This window comes from Hyaena hyaena, unplaced genomic scaffold (genome assembly GCF_003009895.1).
Source record: "Hyaena hyaena isolate Hyena2069 unplaced genomic scaffold, ASM300989v1 scaffold_18, whole genome shotgun sequence".
Taxonomy (NCBI): Eukaryota; Metazoa; Chordata; class Mammalia; order Carnivora; family Hyaenidae; genus Hyaena; species Hyaena hyaena.
Window position 1 is genome coordinate 1,861,384 of NW_024080649.1, and position 22,509 is coordinate 1,883,892.

At 39.4% G+C, this 22,509-nt stretch overlaps 1 protein-coding gene across 2 annotated transcripts in view; it reads left to right on the top strand.

The window, feature by feature from the left end:
- The first annotated feature begins 684 nt into the window (after positions 1–684).
- The window catches only part of NFATC3 (nuclear factor of activated T cells 3), a 137,834-nt gene continuing 116,009 nt past the window's right edge, over positions 685–22,509 (top strand). For both annotated transcript variants that reach the window (XM_039221750.1, XM_039221752.1), the window contains exon 1: positions 685–1,051. In XM_039221750.1, coding sequence (XP_039077681.1) covers positions 949–1,051 — 103 coding nt within the window. In that variant the 5' untranslated portion in view covers positions 685–948. The remainder of the gene's footprint in view (positions 1,052–22,509) is intronic.

Below are 22,509 nucleotides of genomic sequence, written 5' to 3' on the forward strand. Positions count from 1 at the left end.
GCCAGTTGTCCTCCAGGGAGAAGTTGCCCGCTAGCAGAAGGGACAAAGGCGCAGCTACACGGCGCGGGCCCCGCCCCGAAGGGGTGGATCTGCATCGTTGAGGAGCCGCGCAGGTCTCCGACTCCGCCCCAACTTAGCTGGAGGTTCAGCCAGCCTCGTCCTTTCCCAGACTCCGCCATTAGGGTTGGGGTGGCAATATCAGAGTGTGAGTGGCGTTCACGTAACCCTCTGGGGCCCTGACACCTTCCCCAAATCCAGCCATTAGAGTAACGTTTCAGCCGACCATCACCGAAGCCATAACCCCACTCGACGTGAGCTCTGCCCAATAAGGAAAGAGATCTTCGATTGGCAGGTGGATTGGATTGCATTCAATCCAATAATACAGGGCTATCCGCCTCACACGCGGGTGTAGGGCCCTGGTTTAGAAGTTGAAGACAGAATAGCAGCCGAACTACAACTACCGAGAGAGGCTGGGATTATCCAGCCCTCCTTATGCACGTGACTTCCTTCTCCCGGAGAGGGAATCACGCGGTAGACCGGTGAGGGGGCGGAGCCATTGGGCTAGCCGGGGCGCCAGTGGCCTATGGGCAGCATGCTCCGATGGGCGCGCGGTAGGGGGCGGGGTTAGGCGTGAAGCTCTGCGCGGCAGCGCGCTGGCTGCGGCGGCTGTTGGGGGGCGGGGAATATCGGCTAAGGCGACCGTGGCGGCTTAGGCACCAGAGACTGGCTGTGGCGGCGGCTCCTGGTGCGGCTCGGCGCGCGGCCCGATTTCAAGTTCGGAACGGAACGCTCGGTGTCACGGTCTTCGCCCGGAAACTTTGCTGCAGAGCCGCGACCTCCTGGCCCGAGCGGCCGGGCATGAAGCGGCGCTGAGGAGCTGCCGTCGCCGCCGCCTCCGTTGCCGCCGCCGCCGCCAGAGGAGGAGCCGCAGCACCCTGGGCCACGCCGATGACTACTGCAAACTGTGGCGCCCACGACGAGCTCGACTTCAAACTCGTCTTTGGCGAGGACGGGGCGCCTGCGCCGCCGCCCTCGGGCTCGCGGCCTGCAGGTGGGTGCCGGGCCGGGCCGGACGAAGGAGCGTCTCCTTTCCTCGTTCGCAAGAGCTCGCCCCTTCCCTGGTGGCTTGGCTGTCCGGGGTTTAGTAATACCGTGTGTGTGTGTGTGTGTGTGTGTGTGTGTGTGTGTGTGTGCGCGCGCGCGCGCGATGAGCGAAGAGCAAAGAGTGGCTTTGTGTGTGTGTGTGTTCGTGCGTACGGTGAGTGAAGAGCGGATTTAATTCGCCTGAAGAGGCGTGTGGGTCGTAGCGACGTGGAAGTGGCCGCGGTCTTGGCTGGAAACGAAGTAGTGGGGAACTCGACTCTGGGACGCCTGTGGCCAGTGGACGCCTGCGGTTTGGAGGCCGAGGGTCGGGGCCGCTGCCCAAGTGGCGTCTGGTTGTCGCTGCTTTGCCAGAGTGGTGCGGAGAAAAAGCTGTTCCTGTGAAGTGTAAGCGCAATTGACTTTTCACCTACCCTAGGTTTTTAACACTTTTTGCTTGAAAGATGCACATTCTTGAGCTGTAGGAGTTCTCTGAAAATTGTGTTCATGTCTGTTTAAATCTAAAGAGAGTAATGCCGTCGTATTAGTAGCACTTGGGCAAGTTTATGGCCCACATTTAATTCGAAGTGTAACTATAACGGGTCTTTTCTGAAAACTGTATTTCCTGAGCAAAGTGTTTTGGAAGATTAAGAAAAGGGGGGGGTGCCCTGTTCATAATTCTAGAAAGTTCTGGGCGTCAGTTTTCATTTTAATTAAAAGCCCACCTCAGAAGATGTTTTAAAGGAGATCGTGAATTGGGAAGGTTGGGCACCATAATGCTTGGAGGTCAGACCAATCAGGAAATAGAAACAGGATGGCTGGGGACTTAGAGCTCTCCTGTGACCTGGTTTGGAATACTGTGGTTCATTAAGTTCAGTTTCCCTATTGCACATGTAGGCAAACTTCAAAAGAGAGGTGGATAAGACTAACCCTTATTTATTCTTTCTGGGTATTAGTTGAATTACTTCATGATCATATTGATGTTCAACAGACTGTTCTGTAGAGATGCAATGAAAAACATAACCTGAACGTGAGGCTTAAGGATTCTCTGGACAGTTTTATCAGTCCTTTTAAGTCTTTATAAGTTGTCTTTGTCAGCATAATTAATTTCAACAAAATACATTTATTTCAACTCCACTGACATTATTTGAGCACCTTTTATGTTGAAGATACTGTTAGGTAATTTGTAGTGTTATGATGGGTGCAAAAAAGGACTGAAGCCCCTCAAGGAGCTTGGGAAATGGGAGAGGGACACATAACCCAAATAATTCTGCTCTCAGGCAGACTGAATGGTGGTGTGTTATAACGTAGGTAGAAATTGGAAAAGTGATGTGTGGAGAGAGTGGCACTGAATTATGTGTTTAGATTATTGGGATTTGACAAAGTAAAAACAACTTGTTTTAATGAGTATTTTTATTATAAGAAGATAAATAGTTGATGTCTGCAAACTTTACTGAGGACAGACATGATTAGAACATGCTATATACCAAATTCATGGTCAATAAAGTAGTATCCTCATGTAAGTAGGGATTGTATGTACATCCAAAATATTGGACAGCATTTGAAAGCTATGAAAACAGCTTTTTAAGAAATTACTTTTGCCATAAGACTCTCCAAACAATTTTGGTATTAAAATGGGTCTAATAAGTGTTAAGGTTTGAAACTTGATTTGTAACTGAAATTCCCAAATTTAAACTTGAATAGTTTTATTTGACAAAAAGTCTGCTTTAAAATATTGTAGCTGTTTCAAAGTTGTTTTTTTTTCTCCAAATTAAGATGAAATACACATGACATAACCATTTTAAAGTGAGCAATTCAGTGGCATTTAGTGCACTGATAGTATTGTGCAACCACTTCTATCAGGTTCCAAAACATTTTCATCACTCCAGAAGGAAATCCCAAACCTATTTAATTAGTTGCTCCTCATTCTCCCTTGTCCCCTCCTAGTCCCTGACCTCCCAGTCCCTAATATGGGATTTGTTTTTATGGATTTACCAATTCTGGATATTTCATGTAAGTGGAATCATACAAATGCGGGCTTTTGTATCTGGCTTCTTTCACTTAGCATACTATTTCCTGGTTCACCCATGTTGTAGAATACAGTACTTTATTCCTTTTTATGACTGAATACTCTATTTTACATATACCCCAATTTATCCATTTATCCATTGATGGACATTTGGGCTGTTACCTTCTGTTATCCTGACCCTTCAGTTGCTTTGAACATGTAGCAGCTAATTTAAAAATTCTGCTGAGAAAGATGCTTTGTTTATTCAAAATTACTTGTTTGCAAAGTTAGTTTACATTGTTTTTTATTTTTTAAAATTTATCCTTAGTTTACTTCTTTATCTTTAGAAAGGGGGGGTGGACGGGGAGGGTGGAGGGACAGAGAGAGACAGAGAGACAGAGAGAGGCAGAGACACTCCCAAGCAGGCTCTGCACTGGCAGTGGGGAGACGCGGGACTGGAACTTATGAACCATGAGATCATGACCTGAGCTGAAATCAAGAGTCAGTTGCTTAGGCGACTGAGCCACCGAGGTTTCCCTCGTTTTCATTTTAATAAGCATAATTAGAGTGTGTAGTTTGAAGGAACTAAGTGGATTAACTGACATGCTTTTAGGATGATAATATGCAGTAATATGGGCCATAAGAATAAAATTGCTTGGTAGACTTCAGATCAGTTCAGATCGGTTGTATCAGTGTGTTTACTTGTTTTTGGATTCTTTTCATTACTGGATTGAAAGTTCCATGAAGGCAGGGATAGTGTCTGTATTTTGTTATAGTTGTATGATTGGTGCCTAGCATAGTGCCTTTAACATAATTGGGCACTCAGTATTTGGTGAATTAATGAATACTGCTTACGTTTTGAGTCATTGCTCACTTTTTTTTTTTTTTTTTGTGGTAGACGATGTTAATGAGACTTGTTTCAATTCTTTGGCTTTTATCGGTCAATTCCATAAGACAGTAGATCTCTGTAATTTTATGCAGCAAGTTTCCCATCTCTCTGAGGGTGGTATGAGAGAACTTGTATCATCTCTAAATTTCATTACAGAATATTGCAAAGTATTTGGAGGAGGGGATAATGGACTGGAACTGAGGACAAGCTAAGGGGCTGAATTAGTAAATGTCCTAAGAGCAAGCTTATTAAAAGTACAAATTAGATGATTGGATACTTGATAATGTTGGATACATTTATGATTGACTTTTTTAAAATGCTTGTTTATTTTTGAGAGAGAGAGAGGCAGAGAGAGGAGAGAGAGGATCCAAAGCTGGCTCCACGCTAACAGCAATGAGCCCGATCTGGGGCTCCACCCCACAAACCGTGAGATCATGACCAGAGCCGAAGTTGGACGCTTAACCTATTTAGCCACCCAGGCTCCCCTTATGACTGACGTTTTAAGATTATTGCTTATTTAAGTGTTTTGAGTTTTTTCTATTAAAGAAAATTTAAGACCCTGGGGTCCTTAGCCTTTCTCTCTCTCTCTCTCTCTCTCTCTCTCTTTTAAATATGAGGACAGTGCTAGTTTTAATTTTTCCAATTAAAAATTAATCAGGGGCAACTGGGCGGTTCAGTCAGTAAGTATCCGACTTAGACTCAGGTCATGATCTCACCGTTTGCGTGTTCAAGCCCCCACATTGGGCTCTGTGCTGACAGCTGAGCCTGGCTCCTGCTTCAGATTTTTGTCTCCCTCTCTCTCTGCCCGTCCCCCACTAGTGTGCTCTGTGTCTCTCTCTCTCAAAAATAAACATTAAAAAATATATATAAATGAATCAGACTGTTTTATTTAAATTTTCTCTTAATAACCTAGCTTCAAAATGAAGATATACTTCAGTAGTAAATAGAGAATTTTAAATTGATAAGTGTTTCATGTATTTCACTAACATTATTTACCATTATAAAGGGCAGTCTCTGATGCTTTGAGGGTACTGATTGTATATTGCTAATTTAGTTTGATGTCATAATCTTATCAAATTCAGAGTTTCATTCTAGGGTCTGTTCTTTGTTAAATATTGACCCTGTAGTCCTGAATGAGAGTCACTGGGACAAGTGTGTGCTATATACTGACTGCATAATCTTTCCTACTGTTGCTTTTTTAAGAGGAGAGAAATATCGGAGATACGATATGTATTTTTATAAGACATTTACCTTAGGATAATTTCATCAGATAGCACTTCAGTACACAACTTTTTCCTATATAAAGTTGAGAAACTTTTCCTCGATTGTTTCTTTTTTTTTTTTAGTGTTTATTTTTGAGTGAGACAGAGCATGAGTGGGGGAGGGGAAGAGCGAGAGGGAGACTCAGAATCTGAAGCCGGCTCCAGGCTCTGAGCTGTCAGCACATAGCCTGACACAGGGCTTGACAGGAACTGCAATGCAAGATCGTGACCAGAGCTAAAGTCATCCACTTAACTGACTGAGCCATCCAGCCACCCCTGTTGATAATTTTTGGTTTTGTTTTATCCATGTTAAATGAGATAATGTATTTAAAGCTCTTAGCACAGCTCTTGGTCCAGTAGTACTCAGTAAGTGCTGATAATTAACATTTTTTAGTGTGAGTGCACACGTGTGCACGCACACACGCACACACATACAGATACACCCTGATGATAGGGTAGTTTTTAATTTCCTCTTCTTTCCTAGATCCTTTTCCCTATGCTAACCTAAAACACTGAGAGAGAATAGGCGCAGATAGGAGATCCAGTTATTTAAACCTTACTTAGGTAAGTTGAAATATTTGTCTTAGACATTTTTATTTTAGCTTCTATAATTCTTTTTGTTAACCTCATTTCTCATATCTTACTAAATAAAAGTACTGAAGGTCACTAGCTTTTATGTTTTTCTAGTGTCTTGAATCAAATTGTTACTCAGTATGGTGTGAAAGTTGGTTGATTTGCTAACCATACTAAGTATAATTGGGTATTTAAATCAGTATGACAAAAGGGAAGTTACTTCTATGGTTTCCTGTAGAAATTTAATGGTATGTTTGTACAGCACATTAGGTAGTGTATAGAGGAGATGATTACTGCTGAGCCTTACTTTCATACCATAGTTCAGCTTTCTCTTTAGTCTTTTTTTTTTTTTAATTTTTTTTTTTAATTTATTTCTAGGAGAGAGAGAGAGAGAGAGACAGCATGAGCAGGGGAGGGTCAGAGAGAGAGGGAGTCACAGACTGAAACAGGCTCCAGGCTCTGAGCTGGCAGTCAGCACAGAGCCCGACGCGGGGCTCGAACCCACAAACCGCGAGATCATGACCTAAGCGAAAGTCGGACGCTTAACCGACTAAGCCACCCAGGCGCCCAAGCTTTCTCTTTAGGCTTGAATGGAAGTGAGGATATGTATTTGGTGATTGAGTCACTGATAAACATTTCAGCATTTCATTTTGAAGAATAACTTAATACTCTGTTTCTTTGACACTTTCCCTGGTAAAGGTAGATAAAGGGACATTAGCAGAATGTTGTGATGGAGGTTAATGAGTAAATGTAGTTTAGTGAATATGGGGAAAATTGAAGAAAAAAAAGTTCAGTATCATGTGTTGTGTTGAAACTTCAGAAGTGGAGGAGCATTCCTAGACCGGTACTTTCTTAGTTTTTTCCGCTTGCCAATATAATAGGGATATTTTGGCATATATTCTAAACTATTCATAGAGCTAATACTGTAGTAGTTCTGTTACATGATATAAAAATTAAAATTTGAGTATTACCTACATGGTCGAGAAATTGTGGGAGTTTTGTAAGGCCTGTAACTTAAGCATATAAAGTCATTTAAGGTAGTAATTTAGGGTAAATTGTAGAATCAACTTATTATCACTCACCTTTTCTGGGGCAACCAGTAAACTTTGCCAGTAATTGTATGTATTTTTATTGAGGGCAAATCCCAAGTCCCACTTTTGAGTTTTGCGCTTTATTTACTTTATCAATGAGGTGTGATCACAGGGACATTTTTGGTAAGAAATATGAAATTTGGTTTTTTTTAGAAAAAGTAATAAAATACTGATACATAAAAATGGAAACCTATTAAGAGAAAATACGCAGTTGTGTTACTGATTATGAAGTTTAATGTGTCCTTTACTTTCCTTATCATTAGTATCGAGTAGTTGATGATTCAGTATGGAGATGTTTTATTTTAAATAAGAGGTGGGGTTGAGAAAGCCATAATACCGTGAGGTCAGTCGCATTACTCTTAAGAGATAGGAAACCTGAGTAGGTTAAGCCTCATTCGAAAGTAAGCTGTAGTTTGCTCACAGCAGTAACATAAATAAGGGAGGTGTTGTCTAAAGCTGTCCTGGTGGGTCAGGGGAGTAGACACAACCGACTTGGCAGTAAGCCTGGCTTCTAAAACAAAATCCAAGTCCTCAAATTTGCCCAGGCATGCCATATGAGGTTCAAGTAACAGTGGAATTTAAGAGGAGTGAGTTTGTTCATGGAGGCTTAGGAGAGCCACAATCAGGAGTTAAGTAAGCCTTTTTAAGCGCCATTCATTTAACTCAAACATAGCGTGGATCTGCATATATTTTAGCATTTCTGGTAATGTTTATATAATTATATTGCATGAATCTCACCTGCTTGGTAGACTTTAGGAGAGAAGAACACTTGGACCTGAAAGATTTAAGTAGTGTGGTTTAGGGGTGCCTGGGTGACTCAGTCAGTTACGCATCCAACTCTTGGTTTTGGCTCAGGTTATGATCTCACACTTGGTGAGTTCAAGCCCCACATTGGGCTCTGCGCTGACAGTGTAGTGTAAAGCTGCTTATAATTTTCTCTCTCCCCCTCTCTCCCTCCCACACTTGCTTGCTCTCTCTCTTTCTCTCCAAATAAATAAACAAACTTAAAAAAACTTATGAAAGTAAACAGTTTGGTCTGTGAACTTTTTTTGAATTGCTAGCTGAAATTTAATCATTGGGACAGCTCTAGCTATCATGTTGGTATTCCTGTGTGGAAGGAATTCCACACAATTCCTGTGTGCCCCTGAAAAATATTTCTGAAAGCATTTTTTCCATCAAGGTAATCAAGGTATTTCCTTATGTCACAAACTTTAATGGACAGTTTGTGAGTTGTACTTAAATGTAAATATTTTTCAATATTGCTTTGAAGTAAAAAAAGTTGTTAAATAAAAATGACAGGAAAAAAGTGACATTCAAAAGTTGTGCTGAAGCTAGGGGTACCTGGCTGGCTCAGTCAGAAGAGCATTTGACTCTTGACCTTTGGGTTGTGAGTTCAAGCCCCACATTGGGTGTAGAGGTTACCAAAATATCTAATAAAAAAAATTGTTGAAGCTAGATGATGGGCATATGGGAGTTTGTTGTAATAGTCTTTGTATTTTTGTGTATATTTTAAAATTTCTATAATAGAAAGTTTAAAAAATGACATTCAAAAGCTCTTCAAGTTCTTTAAAGTGCTAGATTAGGATAGGAAAAATGTTTTGTTTTGTTTTAGTTTATTTATTTTGAGAGAGAGAGAATGGGTGTTCACAAGCAGGGGAAGTGCAGAGAGAAGGAGAGACAGAATCCCAAGCAAACTATGCACCATCACCACAGATGGATGTGGGGTTTGAACTCAAGAACCATGAGATCATGACCTGAGCTGAGATCAGGGATTGGAAACTTAACCGACTGTGCCACCCAGACACCCCAGGAAAAATGTTTTATTTATTTATTTATTTATTTATTAATGTGGTTTTTTTTTTTTTTTTTTTATTTCTAGGAGAGAGAGAGAGAGAGACAACGTGAGCAGGGGAGGGTCAGAGAGAGAGGGAGTCACAGACTGAAACAGGCTCCAGGCTCTGAGCTGGCAGTCAGCACAGAGCCCAACGCGGGGCTCGAACCCACGAACCGCGAGATCATGACCTAAGCGAAAGTCGGACGCTTAACCGACTAAGCCACCCAGGCGCCCCCCAGGAAAAATGTTTTAAAATAGCATTGTGAAGTTAATAAGATTTTCTGTTGCATGTAAATTTTTTTAAAAAATTGGTTTAACAAACAGTAAAAAAATTAATGCGGTATATCTGATTTACAGAACTTAGTTCCCTCTTTAATTAGTATTGGTAGGATGGTGAAGTTAGTGTACATAAATAGGAAGTGAACTGATCTTATGATATGCTTTTAAGTCAGTATTTAAAAAAAAAGTTTTTAGTGTTTTTATTTATTTTTTGAGAAAGAGAGTGTGGGTGAGCGGGAGAGGTATAGAGAGAGAGGGAGGCACAGAATCTGAAGCAGGCTTCCAGCTCCATGCTGTCAGCACAGAGTCTGATGTGGGGATTGAATCCACAAGCTGTGAGATGATGATTTGAGCCAAAGTTGGCCGCCCAACTGACTAAGCCACCCAGGCACCCCTTAAGTCGGTTTTTTTTAATTTTTAAAATACTTTCTAACTGTAGGGTCAGAAAAATCCACTTATTGTTTGGTAATTTAAGGGCTTGAAATAACTTTTAAAAATGTCAATGTTTGATCATATTGCTTATATTCATCAGTCTAATATTTATTAAGTATTGTCATTTTCCTTTGGATTTATGATGAAATTAAACTAGAGAACTTGGTCTTAATTTTAAGACTAGATTTTTAAGCCTACTATAAAATTAGTAGAGATTAACTCACAAAAATAATTGACATATAAAATCTTTTGATTTGTGAACATTTCAGAGCAAACAGGGTCTGAAATTTATATCTTACATCTTGCCACTTGTGAGATCATATTGAGTATGAAAGGAATAGAAGTATTAAATTTGTCCTTTATAAAAGGACACCCTTTGGGGAAAATATCAAAAGTTTCATCTAAATATCACTTTTTAATTTTTTATTGCAACTTAAGAGTTTCAAGGAAGTTTGATATTTCATCTACTAATTCTTGATAGTTTTCACCTTTCAGTAAAGGCTGTTCAGTAAAAATGATGTTCAGAAATTGTTGAAGCTAAATGATATATGAGCATAGCTTACTATGCTATACTCTCTACTTTATGTTTGAAAACTTCCATGATACATAGTTCTGAAACTTTTTTAACTATGATGCAGATTAAGAAATATATTTTATGTTTCCAGTTGCGTTGATGGCTCAAGTGTCCAGGTCTTGATTTCCGCTCACATCATGATCTCCTGGTTTGTGGGATAGAGCCCTGCATCTGGGCTCTGTGCTGACAGTGTGGAGCCTGTTTGAAATTCTCTCTTCCTCTTTCTTTGCCCCTTTCCTGCTTACATACACTTGGGAATGTGCATGCTGTCTCAAAAATAAATAAACATAAAAAAAAAAGAAATACATTTTGTATTTCAACCTAGCACAAGCATATTTATACACAGAAAACTGAGATCGAAGTTTTGGATAAAGCAGCATTTACTTCTGTTCTCTGACATGACTCTGATGTTTTCTTTTTCATTATATTAAAAAATTGTTCAGACCTTCAGTTTAAAAAACAGAGCTCTAGGAAATGGTTATATCGCACTGATTATATTAAAACTATTAGGTCATGCAGATGTTCTTGTTACTCAGGCCATATTTCCTTACGTCTGTAGCTCTTTAATTAAAAATTTTTTTTGAATTAATTTCTTACTATCTTTTATTATTGGGATCCTTGGTTTCTAAAGTTTGCCACTTTCTGAAAATGAGTTATATCTTCCCCTTTTTCTCTGTTCTCTGGCCAGACTCAAATCTTGGGTGTTTGGATTATGAAATTTTGTCTTCATATCTTATTCCCCCAAAATCATTTTTGAAAATTACTTAGATGCTAAGGGCATCTTTGATTGCTACTCCTTGCATCTATAACCTGCCTCCACATTGGTCTTTCTCATTTTGCTCTGTTTTATATCCCTCACTCTGAATGTTAATAATAAGTTTATCATCTTTAATTGTATTCATCTCTTTTCAGTCCCAGCTTGAAACCTTTCCCTTCACCCGTTTATTGGAACTGCCTCTGCCATCCGCATGCCTTTCTCCTTTGTGAATCTCTCTAGAAACGTTATTTTGAGGTAGTGCTGAGCTAGGTCTAGGTTCTAGATTCATTTTTTTGCTGGTTGTATGACATTGCTTAAAAGCACAGAATAGTTTTAGGCTAATTCAGTCCTTTCATTTTATAAGAGAGGAAACTGAGGTTCAAATTTACTTGCCCAAGATCATTTAAACAGTTTCTAAAAGGAAGGTCTGAGCACCTGACTTCTAGTCCTTCATTCTTCTCTAGTAAATTGCTTGATTTCTGCCAGAAAATTATAGAGTTGCTTTTGCACAGCTTATAATTTTGATCATTTTGGTAACTTCTGTTTTTGTTTGTGTTCTATTAGGTAGATAATTTAATTGAGTACCTGTTATGTGCAAGGTATTTTTATGTACATTATCTCTAAGTCTCACGTAATCTGTAGAGGTAGGTGTTACTTCTGTTTTATACCTGAGAAAACAGAAATGTCAGATTTGACCGTCTAGAGAGTGGAAGATTTGGCATTTGAACCCTATTGTTGTTGTTGTTACTTAGGCTCTTTCTCCTATGCCTTTCACCTCTCAGAAAGTTGAAGTATAGAAATCCCCAGTTTTTCGTTTGCTGAAACCAAGACTCATGATGAGCCAGGGTTTACATATTGCATATGTATTTTTGTGACTAGATTTTCTGCTTTTGGCTCAAAATGGCTGCTTGAGAGATGATGTTCCTGCTCTTGCTTGCTCTAGAAAAATGGTATGGTATTACAGTCAGATCAGTGGAAGGTACCGTACAGTTAGGCCCAAACTTAGTTGTTAGGCTTCTTTTCTTTGCTTCTTTGTGGATGTGGAGGTCAAGAGGTCATGTTGTTCTAGGTTTTCAGTAATGAGGATTTGGCCTTTCTCTTTGGCAACTCCCTCCTGTACTGTCCTGATTAGGGTCTGATTTGTGACCTTTGCAGGCTATTTTGCACTTATGATTTAAAATTTAAAGTGTTTTTCAATTAGTCATCAAAGTTGCTCTAAACCTAAATGAGGGAAAAAAGTTCAGAATTTAAAAAATGTGAAATTGGGGCACCTGGGTGGCTTAGTCGGTTAAGCGTCCGACTTTCGCTTAGGTCATGATCTCACGGTTCGTGGGTTCGAGCCCCGCGTCGGGCTCTGTGCTGACTGCCAGCTCAGAGCCTGGAGCCTGTTTCAGTCTGTGTCTCCCTCTCTCTCTGACCCTCCCCTGCTCATGCTCTCTCTCTCTCCTAGAAATAAATAAATAAAAAAAAATTTAAAAAAAATGTGAAATTACTAGTTAGGGCAGTTTTTATTTATTTATTTTTGCTTTTTAAATTAAAAAAAATTTTTAATTTATTTTTGAGAAATTTGTCACTTACTCTTATCTCTCAAGATCAGCACTGCCTTTTGGGCTTCTTTTTTGTCTACTACCTATTTCTTTTTACACACACTCAGTTGTCTTTGAGCTTTACCAGAACTCTACTTTTCAGAGCAAAGGCATGAAAGTCTTTTTGTTATATTACCTAATAAATGTTGACTGATCACTGTTTTGAAACTTCATTGACTTTTATCATTTGATCACTATTTGAATGAAATAGTAATACTTTAAGTGTTCTAGTTTACACATGAACAAAATATATTTGGTAGGGGGATGGAAACAGACACAAACACATGGAATCTTTTCAAGAGTGAGGAAGGACTGTTCCAGAAGCCTACAGCAAACTTAACCTCTCATTTCATTGACCAAAATTGGGTTACATTCCCTTTCCTAAATTAGTCACTGGTAAAGACTGAGGGAATTATTCTTAGCCAACCGGGACTATCCCTTGGCCTGGGTGACTTCCCCTGAAGCACATGAGAGAGGAGTGAATACATGGAAGAATATATATTAGGGAGGAGGGGGAAATGGAGGGGGAAATGAGGATTAACCAAAAATCCTTTGCACTTACTGTCCACAGTTTGTTAGCAGTTGAGGAACTTTTATCTATCTGTCTATTATTTTAAATGTTTATTTATTTTTAGTTTTTTTTTAATGTTTATTTTTGAGAGAGAGACAGAGTGTGAGCAGGGGAGGGACAGAGAGAGAAGACACAGAATCCGAAGCAGGCTCCAGGCTCTGAGCTGTCAGCACAGAGCCCAATGCGGGGCTTGAACTCATGAACCGTGAGATCATGACCTGAGTTGAAGTTGGTCACTTAACCGACTCAGCCACCCAGGTGCCCCGATGTTTATTTATTTTTGTGAGAGAGAGCGAGCGAGCAATCACAAGCAGGGGAGGGACAGAGAGAGAGAGAGAGAGAGAGAGAGACAGAATCCAAAGCAGGCTTCAGGCTCTGAGCTGTCAGCACAGAGCCTGATGTGGGGCTCGAACCCTCTAATGGTGAGACCATGACCTGAGCTGAAGTTGGATGCTCAACTGACTGAGCCATCCAGGCGCCCCTAGCAGTTGAAGAACTTTAAAATGTAAATATCACTTTTACTCTGCAGTTACTTTTTCTGGCATGTGCTTTTTTCTTGCTTTGTCAAAGTTCTTGGGGTGGACATGGAAACTCCTATAAATGCAGAGAAAGACAGAATGAGGTATGGCTAATAGGTTTTGGTGGCTTGGTGTCTGGTAAGTGGAATATGTGGGACAGCAAATTCATGTTCCTTGTATGATTCAGTGGAATCAAGTGGCTCTGTGGACACATAGAAACATAAAGACAAAGTCACCTAGTTAAATCAGTTCTGATTTTCAGCATTTCGTAGGTTAAGACTAGTCTGAAAGGAACCTAGCAATTTGTTAATGTGGTAAAATAGAATGATGTGCATTGGGAAGAGAAAGTAGAAACCAGACAGGAACATTACATAAAATTTTAGAGTAACTGAGAGGGAGGGGGCCTTAAGACCATTAGCTGAGTAAATGTATAAAATCATTCAGTCTCTCTTAATAAAATTTATTATATCAATACTATGTGTGAATATGGTTCACTTTATTGGGGCGGACATGTAAATAAACAGCAGTGTCTGCATAATACAGGTACAGAGAAGGCCCTTTAAAAGCATAAATGACAGCTTAACTTTGAGAGGTCATGGAAGAGGTTACATTGAGCTGCATCCAGTAGAATGAGTTTTCTAGATAAATAAAGGAGGAAGTATATTTCAGGTTCATTGATGACTAGATCCAGAGACCCAAGTTAGAGAGAGAGTCCCTTAATTTGGAAAGATTGAAGATCAGGCTCTAGTATCCAGATTTGGTCTGAGAAGGAGGGCCTATTATGCCATAATGAGGAGTTTGGATATTAGAATGAAGATAGCAGGGAGCCATTGAAGGATTTGAAGCTGGGTAGAAATGCCAAATCTGTGGCTTAGATCACTAGGCTACATTGGATCATGGATTAAGGCAGGAATTGAGGCAGTGGGGTAGATGGGGGCAACAAATGTATCTGAGAAATAGTAAGGGCAAAGGAGTAGAGATGGCAGGGTGGGAATAAGACTAGATTTAGGGGAAAGAAATTAATAGGACTTGGCATCTGTTGATAAGGAGAAGGAGGCTACAATTATTTCTGCTTTTCTAGTTCAGGTCAATTGTGGTAGGGAAAGAAGCAGATTTGGAAGTGGGGGTAAGGAAAGGTGATATCATTTAATAAAATGTGGTAGGCATTATGAAAAATCCATGAGGCTTATGTACCGTTTTACCAGGGTGATAAATTGTGGAGAAGAGACTAGACAGAGTAAAAAGGGGGTTTGGCTTCTGAAGGTGGTGGTGTTAGTTGTGGGAAGGCAATTAGGAAATGTATGATAAATAAAGGTTGTTTAGTTAGATTTGTTAAGCAGATAAGAGTACTTCTCTTCCTGGTACTGAAGAGGAGGAACACTTACAAATGGAAATTTATGTCACCTCTGTGAAGGAAAATTTATGCCCTACTTTCAGGTAGAAAGGGAGAGGGTAGAGTTGTTCCTGTGTCTGGTGTTTTTTAATTGCCTTCAGCTCAAATAATCCTTATGCCAAAGTGGCATATTTGGGGTGGTATATTCTGATCTCTTGTAATAAATAGTACTTATTTAAATTGTACAATCTGATAAGTTTTGACAGGTATATCTATGAAACTTTTCCCACATTCCTTGTGTCCCACTAGTGGTCATTCCCTCCAACTCACCTTTCCTCTTTTCCCAGATAACCACTGAATCCACCTTAGAAAACATGTAAATGAAATCATGCAGTAGGTTCTTATTTTCTTGGTCTGACTTCTTTTATTGGGCATTGTTATTTTGAGATTCTTTCATATTAAAGAGTGTATCAGTAGGTCATTTTTATTGGAAAGTAATTCCATTGTATGTGCATATACCACAGTTTGTTTATCCATTCACCTTTTGATGTACTTTTGGATTGTTTCCAAGTATTGGCTATTACAAATAAAGTTGCTGTGAACATTCATGTATCAGTATTTATGTGAACACAAATTTCTTTTATTTTTGGATAAATACCTAGGAACAGAATAGTTGGATCATATGATAGATTTAAGTTTAACTTTATGAGAAACTGCCAGACTGTTTTCCAAAGTGGATGTGTCATTTTACATTCCTCTTAGTGGAAATGCACATTTACACATCCTCACTAACATTTGGTATCATCAGTCATTTTAATTTTAGGCATTCTAATAGGTGTGTAGTAGTATTTCCTTATGGTTTTATTTTTTACTTCCCTAAGGACTATTGCTGTTGAGCATCTTTTTATGTGCTTTTTAACCATCTGTATATCTTTTTTGGTGAGGTGTCTACTCAGGTTTTTTGCCTACTTAAAAAAAAAAAACCTTGGGGGGCACCTGGGTGGCTCAGTAAGTTAAGCGTCCAGCTCTTGATTTCAGCTCAGGTCATGATCTTGTGTGGTTCGTGGGTTCGAGCCCTGCATTGGGCTCTGAGCTAACAGCGTAGAGCATGCTTGGGATTCTCTCTCCCTCTCCCCCTCCCTCCCCCCCTCTCTCTGTCTCTCAAAATAAATAAATAAATACATTAAAAAATCTTGAATTTTGAAATATATTGAGGGCGGTTCTGAGAGGCATTCACTTAGTTTTCCCCTATGATAACATCTTGCATAATTACAGTATAATACCAAGACCAGGAAAATGACAATGATCCAATCCACCAGACTTACTCAGATGTCACCAATTTTACATGCACTCGTGTGTGTGTGTGTGTGTGTGTGTGTGTGTGTTCTGTGCAGTTTTATCATGTGTAGATTCATGTAACTACTGCCATAATCAAGATACGGAACTGTTCCATTACCACAAAGTTCCATCTCAATAACCCCATTATAACCACACCTACTTCCCTCCTTCCTCCCCGCCCCAGTATCTGATTCCTGGCAACCACTAATCTGTTCTCCATCTCCATAATTTTGTTTCAAGTAAATGTTATATAAATTGAGTCATATAGTATTTAACCTTTTGAGTTTGGCTTTCATAACTTGGTATAATTCTCAGGTGATCCTCCAAGTTGTTGTTAATATTAAGTTCCTTTTAATTACTGAGAAGTATTTCATGATGGAGATATATTACAATTTGTTTAACCTCTTACCCACTGAAGGACACTTGGTTATTTCCAGTTATTGGCTATTATGAATAAAGTTGCTATGAACATTATTTATATACAGGTTTTTGTTTGAGTATAAGTTTTCATTTCTGTGGTGTAAAAGCACAAAAGTGCAGTTGTCTCCCAACCTCCAACATGTGAATTTAGTTTTATACGAAACTGCCAAACTTTTATATTCCCACCAGAAGTACACAGATTACCCAGTTTCTCATAATTTTAGGCAGCATTTGGTATAATCTGATATTTTTTATTTTAGCTGCTGATGGGTGTATAATGTTTTTTCATTATGGCTTTAATTTACATTTCCCTAATGACCAATACTATTAAGCATCTTTTTTTATCATCTGTTTATCATTTTTGGTCGAGTGTCCATTCAAGTCTTTGTCTCTTTAAAAATTGGATTGTTTTCTTATTGTTTAGTTTTGAGAGTTTTTTACTTTTTTTAGACATAAGTCCTTTATCAGATATATGTTTGCAAAGAGTTTCTCCCAATGTATGTCTTGTCTTTTCACTAAACTATTTTTTATAGAAGTTTTTAGTTTTGATGAAGTTTGACTTATCAATTTGTTCTTTTATGGATTGTGCCTTTGATGTTATATCTAAGAAATCTAACCTAAGTTCACAAAATTTTCTTGTAGGTTTTCTTTTGGAGGTTTTATAGCTTGGGATTTTACATTTAGGTTTGTGATCTAGTTTCAGTTAATTTTTTTCTTTTTTTTTTTAATTTATTTTTGTTTTTTGTGAGAGAGAGAAAGAGAGACAGAACATGAGTGGAGGAGGAACAGAGAGAGAGGGAGACACAGAATCTGAAGCAGGTTCCAGGCTCTGGGCTCAAAGTCACAAACTGCAAGATCATGACCTGAGCTGAAGTCAGAAGCTTAACTGATTGAGCTACCCAGACACCCCTCAGTTAATTTTTTTCTGTATGGTGTGATGTATGAACCCAAGTTCATATGCTACATAATGGGTATCCAATTTTTTCAGCCCCATTTGTTGGAAAGGCAATTCATTATCTACAGTATTGCCTTTGCACCTTTGTCAAAAATAAGTATATGTGTGATTTTAGTTTTGAACTCTGTTCTGTGTTGTACTATATGTCTGTTCTTATTGATACTACACTGTCATGATATAATTGTACCTTTATAATAATTTTTTTTAAAAAATATTTTTATTTATTTCTAGGAGAGAGACAGCGTGAGCAGGGGAGGGTCAGAGAGAGAGGGAGACACAGACTCTGAAATAGGCTCCAGGCTCTGAGCTGGCAGTCAGCACAGAGCCCGNAAATAGGCTCCAGGCTCTGAGCTGGCAGTCAGCACAGAGCCCGACGCGGGGCTCGAACCCACGAACTGCGAGATCATGACCTAAGCGAAAGTCGGACGCTTAACCGACTAAGCCACCCAGGCGCCCCATAATAATTTTTAAAAAATTTTTCAAAATGTTTATTTTTGAGAGAGAAAAAGAGAGTGCGTGTACGTGTGCATGTGCAAGTTGGAGAGGGGCAGAGAAAGAGGGAGACAGAATCCGAAGCAGGCTCCAGGCTCCCAGCTGTCAGCATAGAGCCTGACGTGGGGCTTGAACTCACAAACCATGAGATCATGACCTGAGCTGAAATCAGATGCTTAACCGACTGAGCCACTCAACGTCCCCCTGTGAGAACTCTTGAAATCAGTATCACTTTTCCAACTTCATTCTTTTTCAAACTGTTCTAGCTATTCTGGTTTTTTTTTTTTAAGTTTGTTTTCTTAATGTTGTGTTTATTTATTTATTTTGAGAGAGAAGGAAAGGAAGAGAGTGTACACTGGGAAGGGGCAGAAAGAGAGGAAGAGCATCCCTAGCAGGCTTTGCGCTGTTAGCACTTAACTGATGGAGCTACTGTGGTGCCCCTGTTTTGGCTGTTCCAAATTCTTTTTGCTTTTCCATATAAATTATAGAATCAACTTGTAAATTTCTGTTTTAAAAAACCTACTGAAATTTGGGGGCACCTGAGTGGCTCAATTGGTCAAGCAGCTGACAGTTCAGAGCCTGGAGCCTGCTTTGGTTCTCTGTCTTTGTTTCTTTCTCTCTCTCTCTACCCTCCCACTATCTCTCAAAAATAAATAAATAAACATTAAAAAAAACTTACTAAGATTTTGATTAGGATTATGTTGAATTTTTTTTTTTTTTAATAATCTCTATGTTCAACATGGGCCTTGAACTCATGATCCCAAGATCAAAGTCATATACTCTACAGAATGAGCCAGCCAGGCACCCCGAATTGTGTTTAATCTATAGACCAGTTTTGGGAGAATTGATACCTTATCAGTATTGAATCTCCCAATCCATAGGTAAAATGTCGTCTTTTCTTTTAGTGTTTTGTTATTATTATTTTATATATTGCTATTAATTTCTCTCAGCAATATTTCATGGTTTTCAGTGTGTAGGTCTTTCTATTATAAGTGCTTCTGTAAACACTGATGTACTAAGTTTGTGTGGACATGTTTTTGTTTCTGTTGGGTATATACCTAAGAGTGGAATTGCTGGATCATATATTAATTCTGTATTTAATTTTTTTAATGTTTATTTTTGAGAGAGAGAGAGAGAGAGCGCAAGCAGGGAAGGGGCAGAGACTGAGGGAGACACAGAATCCAAAGCAGGTTCCAGGCTCTGAGCTGTCAGCACAGAGCCTAACGCGGGGCTTGAACTCCTTAACCATGAGATCATGAACTGAGCCAAAGTCAGACACTAAACTAACTGAGCCACTCAGGTATCTCTGTATGTTTAACTTTCTGGGGGAACTGCTAAACTGTTTTCCACACTAGCTGCACCATTTTACATTCCCATTAGCAGTGTACAAGAGTTCTAGTTTTTTCACATTCTCACCAACACTTGTTACTTTTTGTTTTTGGTTTCTTGCTGTGGTTTTGATTGCCATTTCCCTAATGACTTATGGTGTTGAGTATCTCATCATGTATTTACTGGCTATTTGTGTATCTTCTTTGGAGAAATGTGTATTCAAGCCCTAAAAATAGTCCTATTTTAAAATTGAGTTGTCTTTTTGTTCTTGAGTTGGAAGAGTTCTTTATATATTCTGGATACCTTTTTGAGGTTATAGCATAATGCTATATATAGTACATTCTCTTTACATTGTGTGCATTCTATCCTGGAACTCGTCAAACTCCTGGTTGATTTTTTTTTTAAAGGTCTGCATTTATTAAATTGCATTCTCTGTGATGTATAGTTCTCTTTGAGTTTTGACAAGTGCATAGAGTTATGCATTCATTGCCACATTACCATATAACATTTCCTCATCTTAAAAATTCTCCCATGAGTCCCCTTTGTAGTCACTCCCTCTTCCTTTATGTCTAGTTTCTTTCACTTTGCAAAATGTATTTAAGATTCATCCATATCATTGTATGAATCAATAGCTAGTTCCTTTTAATCACTATGAAGTATTCTATTATATACCAGAATTAGTTTATTCATTTATCCTTTTGAAGACATCTTGGTTCTTCCTGTTTAGGCAATTATGAATAAACCTGTACAGAGTTACACACGGGTTTTTCTGTAAACGTAAGTTTTGAGCTTATTTGATCTTCTCAGAGCATTTTTCTCTATTGATTGATTTTTCTCTATTTTCTGTTTTATTTATTTTTTGCTTTCATGTCTTCATTGTTGCTTTTCAAGTAGAGGATTTTAAGGAGAAGTGGTTAATATCTACTTCTTCAGGGAGATGGATAAAAATGCAGCTGTATTAAGAGTTGTTACAGTGCATGGAAGCCAGATAACACTGGAAATGAGGAAATGGAGATAATAACAGTACACAATTCTTTCTAAATGTAGTTTTTAGACCAAAGTCTCTCAGCTTTGGCACTGTTGACATTTTAGACTGGATAATTCTTTGTTTTGGGGAGCTGAATTGTGCATTGCAAGAATCTGTGGCCTCTACTTGCTATGTGCTAGCAGTACTCCTTCAGCTCTCACAGCCAGAAATGCTTCCAGACATTGTCACATTTCCCTGGGAACAAAGTGTCCAGTCTTGAGAACAGTGTTTTAGATAAAGAAGAGTGAAGACCCTGAAGAACTGTGATCTCAGAAACTTTTTAAAGGAACTGACAAGACTGAAGGAAGTAGCCAGTGGAGACCATGAAGATTACAGCTATGAAAGCAAAGATAACTGATGGAACTTAGGGAATGGAATTTAGAGCATAGATGGAGAAGAGTAGCTTTATCTGGGAGATAGGTCACATTTTTTCTGAGAAGGAAAGAAATGCAAAGGGTAAATATCTATAGATATTTGTAGAGATCATATATTTTTGAGGGTGGTGTAGGAGACGGTGCCTCTCTGCTATCTGCTGTTTGTGTTTCGGCCAGTCTCTATGGTTGTTGTCCTTTTCGAACCACCTCCACCCTGTCCATCCCCCAGCAATATTTGACTGCTTATGTGTAATAACAGAAAAAGAGATGAGTAGGTTGATTTTAGGCTGAAATTTGCTGGGTGGAGAGTTAAAGAGTGGATGGAAATGAGCTGCCTAGAAGAAGGCAGTTGAAATGATGGAATTTGAGACACAGACTAGATAAGGTAATAAGTAAAGCCAGGAGATGAAAGATAGAAAAGGGGAAGGGTTAAGAGACTGTGCTTCTAGGTGAGATAACACAGTGGGTGTAATGAAGTAAGAGAAACAGTGTAGAATGGTTAGGGATAGTGGTCAGAGATAGGAATTTTAGAGTTTTAAGATTATAGGAACCAAATGGGCCCTGGCAATGTGAAAGTCCAATTTATGTTCCTGAGAATTGGATGCTGAAGTAAGGTGATGGTGAGGGACTTGCATGTTCAAGATGCCCAGGGTCATGTAGACTTGGAGTATAGAGGGAGCCTGTGTCAGATGCCAGTGAGTGACTTAAAGGACATAAGGTAACGGTAATAACAAATGGAAGGTGGTTTACCTGGATGGTATGGACCTTCCTAAGACTGGTAAGAAATGTTTCCAAAAACTGAGAGAGAGATGTGTGGGAGTACTGGAGAGGATGGCCCCAGAGTACACATTTGGGAATTGGTGAATGAGCAGCTATACACTACAGTGACTTCCAGCGAAGCAGTGCCCTCAAAGGAACTAGCCTTAAGTTTGAGAGATGGGGATGGAGGGTCTCTTCTGTTAAGAGATTAAGAGCAGAGAGGGGTCCAGTGGGAGGTGTCATCCTTGTTGGTAGCCTGATGTCTAGGGGAAAAGTGTGAAGTAGTAAGGGATTAAGAGAAGAAATGGTATCTAAAAGAGAATGCTGGTTTTGGTAGAAATGGAGAGACTATAGTACATGACCTTTCTTTGGAAATCATGGATCTTGTATACTCATTGGAAGCATTGGGGTCAGCATTTGTATCACTGTGGTAAAGGACTTACTGATGTGTTTATTAGAGGACTACATTTATTTTAATTTTTATTTGAGGGAGAAAGAGTACACAAGAGCAGGAGAGGGGCAAAGGGAGAGCAAGAATCTTAAGCAGGCTCCACACCCAGCAAGGAGCTGGACCCTAGGTCTCTATCTCACTACCATGACGTCATGACCTGAGCTGAAATCAAGAGTCAGATGCTTAGCCCCCCCAGATGCCCCTAGGAGAGGACTACTTTTAAAGTTCATGTCCCCTGCTCACGCTGTCTCTCTCTCTCTCTCCTAGAAATAAATAAAACATTAAAAAAAAAAGAAATTAAAAAAAAAAAAAAGGGCGCCTGGGTGGCTTAGTGGGTTAAGCGTCCGACTTTCGCTTAGGTCATGATCTCGCAGTTGTGGGTTCGAGCCCCGTGTTGGGCTCTGTGCTGACTGCCAGCTCGGAGCCTGGAGCCTGTTTCAGAGTCTGTGTCTCCCTCTCTCTCTGACCCTCCCCTGCTCACGCTGTCTCTCTCTCTCTCCTAGAAATAAATAAAACATTAAAAAAAAAAAGAAATTAAAAAAAAAAAGGCTAGGATCTCTTCTTTGTTTTTGATAGT